Source organism: Dryobates pubescens, chromosome 4, assembly GCF_014839835.1.
Source record: "Dryobates pubescens isolate bDryPub1 chromosome 4, bDryPub1.pri, whole genome shotgun sequence".
NCBI lineage: Eukaryota > Metazoa > Chordata > Aves > Piciformes > Picidae > Dryobates > Dryobates pubescens.
This window is the reverse complement of record NC_071615.1, coordinates 32,474,468-32,480,969: the sequence shown is the minus strand read 5'-3', so window position 1 is coordinate 32,480,969 and position 6,502 is coordinate 32,474,468. Positions and strand designations below refer to the sequence as shown.

At 54.6% G+C, this 6,502-nt stretch overlaps 1 protein-coding gene across 1 annotated transcript; it reads right to left on the bottom strand.

Moving 5' to 3' along the window:
- Positions 1 to 2,261: 2,261 nt before the first annotated feature.
- Positions 2,262 to 6,228, bottom strand: STEAP4 (STEAP4 metalloreductase). Its single transcript, XM_009904769.2, has 4 exons — positions 5,755 to 6,228; positions 4,605 to 5,132; positions 3,705 to 3,869; positions 2,262 to 2,531 (listed from the first exon to the last, which is right to left on the bottom strand). Exons 1-4 carry the CDS (start codon positions 6,226 to 6,228, stop codon positions 2,262 to 2,264), a joined length of 1,437 nt encoding a protein of 478 aa, XP_009903071.2.
- Positions 6,229 to 6,502: the final 274 nt, after the last annotated feature.

Genomic DNA, 6,502 nt, shown 5'->3' with positions numbered 1-6,502 from the left:
TTGGCCAATGTGGATAACTGTCCACCAGGACTCCCTGGTCCTCCACAAGATGCTTTCCAGCAGGCCACCCCCAAATCTGTACTGGTGCATGGTGGACTGCTGCACCCCAGTTCCCTCAGCTGCTCCTCACCAGCCCTGCTCTTCAGCTCTGTTGCCCTCCTCTAGACCTGCTCCAGCCCCTCAGGGTCTTTATGCTGTTCTGTTTTATTCTCTCCAAGCCAGGGGCATCAGTTATCAAAACCCTTGTGGTGAGTTTCCTGATGCTCCAGTCAAGTTGAGCAGCTCTTGCAGAACCTTTTTAGTTCAAGAGGTTCCAGCCCCAGAGGCACAAGTGGAGCCTGGGAGAAAGCTGCCTCTTGTGAGGCAGCTGGGACTTCACAGCAACCTGTGAGGGCGCCGGGAAGTGGCAAATGTGACAACTGCTGTATCAGGAGGGGTGAATTCAGGGCCTGGCTGCAGCCCCTGCTCTGCAGTGAGAGAGAATTGCTGATCACAAGGCTGCCTCCTGCCTCTCTAATCCCTGCAGCTCCTCTGAATTAGAGGACTGTCAGCTCCAGAAAACTTGCATTCAGCTCCTCTTCTTGCCTCTGATTTCTGAGGTGATGTTGTGTGAGTCACTGACAGGGGCCCCGCTAAAGGAGCTTGGATGTGGCTGTGATGAGACTGAGCATGACTCCAATTGTCAGCTTCCTTCTGACAGACAAAGAAGGTGGCTTGGCCTGGAAACAGCCAGCCTGGCCTTGGACACCTCCAGGGAGGGGGCATCCACAACCTCCCTGGGCAACCTGTTCCAGTGTCTCCCCACCCTCACTCTCAAGAATTTCTTCCCAGTCTCAGTCTCCCCTCTTCCAGCTCAAAGCCATCACCCCTCATCCTGTCACCCCAGCCCTTGTCAAAAGTCCCTCCCCAGCTCTCCTGCAGCCTCTTCAGGTGCTGGAAGGTTGCTCTAAGGTCTCTCTCTTCTCTTCTCCAGGCTGAACAGCCCCAACTCTTGCAGCCTGTCCCCATAGCAGAGGTGCTCCGGCCCTCTGATCATCTTGGTGGCCTCCTCTGCACCCTCCCTAGCAGCTCGATTCCCTTCTTGTGCTGGGGGCACCAGAACTGGAGGCAGTGCTGCAGGTGGGGTCTCAGCAGAGCAGAGGGCCAGAATGCCCTCCCCCATCCTGCTGCTTTCCCTGCTGTGGGTGCAGCCCTGCACAGGGTTGCCAGTACCCCAGGGTGGGGGCTGCTTGTGTGAGCATCCCATGGGCAGTGAAAGATGATGTGAAGAGGTGAGCCCAGGCAGCTGGCTGGTGACAGGTGACATTTGTTTCCTTGCCCAAAGACCTTCCAACCCTTTTGTGCAGCTGAGCTGCATCGTATCAAGAAGAGGCTCCAGAAATGATGGCAGAGCTCAATGCTGTAAAAAGTCCTTTATTGTAGCTCAGATGTGGAGATTTCATAGAACATCTGCAATATTGCATCCTAGGGTTGATGACTTTTCAATGTTACCTTCAGGAGAAACGAGGTGGACATAACCCCCTGATCAAACAGGATTTCCCTTCGGTGTCACAGCTCTGTGGCTGCACTTGGGAAGCTCAAGCTTGTGAGAACATCTCCCAGATTCCTCCCATTTGGGTTTCTCCTCCAGCCTCTTGCCATTGCAGTTGCTGGTAGAGTAGCACAAGCAAGGATTCAGTAATCCTTGAGCCAAACACTTTGAACATCAGAGTTCCTGCACACAGAGCTTACTCAGGTGTCTCTGGGGCTTGACCATAGGTCTCTTGGATCAGATGTTAATGGAAGGTTAAGTGGTGCTGGGAGGAGGAGCACTCTTCCATCTTGCAGCCATGCTGTGGGTGCTGGTGGCTTTGGTGGTGAAGGCGGGCTGTGTGTCCATAAACACATGGGCCTGTGTGGAGGTGGATGTGTAGACCTCAGCCCCAGGGGGCAGGGTAGGGAAGAGGAGCAGGTGCCAGCTAGCACTGAAGGTTACTCTGGTTGTGCCCAGCCCTGGAGGAGGTTTGGAACAGCAGAGGAAGGACATGGATCACCTCTTACTTCTGCCCTACCCCTCTTAGGAATAGGCAGGGGAGATACACCAAGGCAGAGAGAGGACCTGGCTGAAGTGTGTCTGGGGTGTAGGAACTCAGCGGCCTCCTTGGCTCTGTGCTTGCAGCTTGTCCTTGGGGTTTATTTCACTTGGGGCTTGGCCAAGTTTTGCACTTTTCCCTTCACCCTCCAGATAAAGAAATCTTTTTAGCTGCTGCAGGTGGGTGTGATTAGACAGCTGACTTGTTGATGACATACTGGGATGGTTCTGAGTAGCGGGGGTTCCTCTCCCAGCCCTGCCGGATTTGGGTGAGCGGTTTGTCCAGGCAAGGGAATATCAGCACAAACTTGATGACCAGGACAGCGCAGGGAATGATGAGGGACAGCATGTAGATGGGTGGAAGGTACCATTTGTAGGATGATGGCACCAGGAACCACTTCCCACCGTAAACCATGGTGTGAGCGGTGCACAAAACCAGTGTCAGGTATCCCAGCTTGGACTAGGGAAAGACGGGAGAGAAAAAGAGTTAATGAGAGGGCAAAGCAGGAGGTGAAACCAGAGCAAAGGCAGCTCACAGGAGACAGGAAGCTTGGGGACACACTGGGCACTGCTGAAATGAAACTGGTTCAAGAATCACAGACTCACAGAATTGTTTGGGTTGGAAAAGCTCTCCCAGATCACCCAGTCCAACCAGCAACCCAACACCGCCATGGCCACACATTTCTGGAACGTCTCCAGGGATATGGGGACTCCACCAGGTCCCCTAAGCAACCTGTGCCAGTGCTTGACCACTCTTGCAGTGAAGACATTGTTCCTAATAAGGACAGGGACTTGCTGGAGAGGTACAGCAAAGGGCTACAAAGCTGCTGAGGGAACTGGAACATCTGTGATGGGGAAAGACTGAGAGACCTGAGATTCTTGAACGTGTCCAGAGAAGGGCAACGAGGCTGGGGAGAGGCCTGGAGCACAAGCCCTACGAGGAGAGGCTGAGGGAGCTGGGGTTGCTTAGCCTGGAGAAGAGGAGGCTCAGAGGAGACCTCATTGCCCTCTACAACTACCTGAAGGGTGGTTATAGCCAGGAGGGGGTTGGTCTCTTCTCCCAGGCAACCAGAACCAGAGGACACAGTCTCAAGCTGCACCAGGGAAAGTTTAGACTTGAGGTGAGGAGAAAGTTCTTCACTGAGAGAGTTGCTAGGCATTGGAATGTGCTGCCCAGGGAGGTGGTGGAGTCACCATCCCTGGAGGTATTCAAGAGGGGATTGGATGTGGCATTTGGTGCCATGGTTTAGTCATGAGGTCTGTGGTGACAGGTCGGACTCGATGATCTTTTAGGTCCTTCCAACCTTGGTGATTCTGTGAATTCCATGAGCACAGCCTAGCACCACCACAGGGGTGGGGCCTTAACCACATCTCTGGGCTACCACTGTCTCACCAGCCTCACTGTGCAGAACTTTCTCCTGATGTCCAACCTCAATCAGCCTGCTCCAGTTTCAAACTGTCACCCTGTGTCTTATCCCCACAGGCCCTTCTGAACTGCCCCTCCCCAGCCTGCCTGTAGATCCCCTTCAGAGAATGAAGCAGCTCTGCTTGTGGAGGGAGGCTGTCAGTCCCTGGTAAAGCTGCCTGTGGCCACAGGGCTGGTTTCTTATTCCCTTTAGAAGTCTTTTCTTACCTGTACAAATCTGAACTCCCTCCAGTTGACACTGTTGCTGACTGAAGGCAGAGAAGTGATTCCCAGAAGAACAAACAGGAAAAATCCCAGAATCCCCAAAGCCAAGTAGGAGTCACTCAGCCAGGCATTGGTGGTGTTGAGTGGCTGCGTTGTGTTGCTCAGTGCCTGCAGGAGAGAAGAGCAGGGCTGGCTCAGGGCAGTTCTGGGGGAATCCCCTGGAAGGTACCCAGGAGATAAATGTCCTAAATGGGCTCTCTGAGAACCCTCAGGGATTGGTTTTGCAGGCCTGCTCAGAAGGCAGAAGAGGCATGGTGTTCCTCAGTTGTTTGATATCTTTATCAGTGATCTGGATGAGGAGATGGAATCCCCCTCAGTGAGTCTGCAAATGACACTGAGCTGCAGGCACTGTTGGTCTGCTGGAGGGCAGCAAGGCTCTGCAGAGGGACCTGGAGAGCCTGGATTCATGGGCTGAGGCTACTGGGATGAGATTCAGCAAAGCCAAGAGCTGGGTCCTGCACTTGGGTCACAACAACCCCATGAAGGCTCCAGGCTGGGGGCAGAGGCGCTGGGAACTGCCCAACAGAGACAGACCTCAGGGTGCTGGGTGACAGCAGCTGGTGATGAGCCAGGGTGTGCCCAGGTGGCCAAGAAGGCCACCAGCATCTTGGCCTGGATCAGCAATGATGTGGCCAGCAGGAGCAGGGCAGGGATTGTCCTCCTGCACTCAGCAGTGGGGAGGCCACACCTGGAGTGCTGGGTTCAGTTTTGGGGCCTCACTCCATTATGTCTCCAATAGTGTGAAAAGACCACAGAGAAGAGAACAACCCTGTCCTGGACGAGATCACTAGCCCTGTCCTGCTGTGTTTCTGAAGCTCAGGGCAGAAGGCAGGCAGAGCTCACCTGGGAGACGGCCTGGCTGCTGGCTCTCCATTTCACGTAGGAGCGGATGGGGGTGACCAGGGTGTACAGGACGTGCACAGAAGCAAAGGCCAAGGCCACCAGCCCCAGCTGCTTCCTGCACAGCATCCACCTGTCCAGCCAGCCCGGGAAGCGGCGGTACTTGGTGCCTCGCCACAGCTGCAGGATGGCAGCCAGCACGCCAGGGACGTAGACCAAGCCTAGGAGCATCAGGGCCAGCACGGGGCAGACCTCGTTGGGGATGGAGACGGCGATCAGAAAGGACAAATCTTTCTTCTGGTAGACGTAGGGGTAGATGACATCCAGAGCCAGGCAGTACAAGAAGAAAAAGATGGTGAGGCCGAGGGACAAGAGGATGGGAAACCTCCAAGAGGGGAAGAGCTGCAGGGGGTAATTCTCTATCTCCCGGGCAGCCAGCAAGGAGCCCTGGTCCAATGGAGTGAGGCCCAGAGCACGAACAAGATCCATCACCAGCCGCTTGGCTTCCATGTCATCTCCACAGACAAACACCTGCAGCCACAAACAGACAGAACCTCTGCTTAGGAGGAAGCTTGTGACCTTCTCCGCTGTCCTGCTTGGATGTGGATGAAGAGCAGAGCTTCCTACCAAGGCTAATCCATGTCCCTCACCACCACATCCATTTGTCTTATAAATTCCTCCAGGGATAGGGACTCTACCACCTCCCTGGGCAGCCTGTTCCAGTGCCTGAGAACCCTTGCTGGGAAGAAATTGCTCCTGAGCCTCCCCTGGCACAACTTGAGGCCACTTGCTCTTGTCCTGTTACTTGTTGCATGTGAGAAGAGGAAAACCCCTGAACAATTCTAATGAATCACAGAATGTTAGGGGTTGGAAGGGACCTCTGGAGATCATCCAGTCCCACCCCCTAGCCAGAGCAGGGTCGACTAGGGCAGGTCACACAGGAGTCCCAGAAGGATCTTGAAAGTCTCCAGAGAAGGAGACTCCACCACCTCTCTGGGCAGCCTGCTACAGTGAAGAAGCTGAAGTGGAACTTGCTGTGCTGATGCCATCTCACCCCTGTGTGTGACAGAGATGTGCTTGCCCAGCTGCTAGGAAGCCATGGGTTACCTGGCTCCATGCCAGGCCCCAGGAGGCCCCCATTGCTCAGCCCTACCTGGCGGCTGGCATCCAGCGTGCCCGACTGCAGGGCCCAGGCTGACACCGTGTTGAAGGCTTTCACCACCTTGGCAGCAGGCAGCAGCTGGGCCAGGTGCTGGGCATTGGATTCGGGGTACTGGTCTATTTTTAAGTTGTTGCTGATGTCCACCAAGACCTTTCCCTGGAGAGCTTCTGCGAGGGGCAGGAGGAAGCTGTAGTGCTGCCTCTGGACTGCTACGATGATGATGGCAGCTCTCTGTGCTGCTTCTGCGTGGCTCAGCACCTCTGCACCCGCGGGGATCAGGCTGGAGAGCTTTGTGCTGCGGCTGCCGAACACCACACGGTACCCAGACTGGATCAGCTTCTGTCCCAGAGCTCTTCCAAAGTCTCCAGTCCCAAAGATGCAGACCACCTCCTTTTTGTTAGCAGTGCTAGGAGCCAAGGCCATGGTGTTGGAAGAGTTTCTGGTGTTGGAAGAGTTTCTGGTCATCTGTTAGGAAAAAAAACCAAAAAAAAGGACTAAATTACTAGAAACAAACAGAGCAAACCTTCCATCTCTGGAAAATGCACCATGGCTGCACAGCCTAAAGAGCTGGGAGCTTCCTTGCCTCTCCCTACGCTTCCTGCAGGCTGCCCTCGCCACACAGCCTCAGAAGACAGAATCATAGAATTGTTTGGGTTGGGAAAGACCTCCATCAACACAAGGCAGGTGTGCAACCTGAAAGAGCTTCGGGCATCATCATTTACATAGAATCTCAGACTGG

Bases quoted from the DNA above. Each gene is read 5' to 3' on its own strand.
- STEAP4 (XM_009904769.2), bottom strand. From the start codon at position 6,228: ATGACCAGAAACTCTTCCAACACCAGAAACTCTTCCAACACCATGGCC. The intron at 5,133-5,754 runs GTAGGGCTGAGC...TTGTGGCTGCAG, and splicing joins CGCTGGATGCCAGCCGCCAG to GTGTTTGTCTGTGGAGATGA. The intron at 2,532-3,704 runs GTAAGAAAAGAC...GTCTTTCCCTAG, and splicing joins GGGAGTTCAGATTTGTACAG to TCCAAGCTGGGATACCTGAC.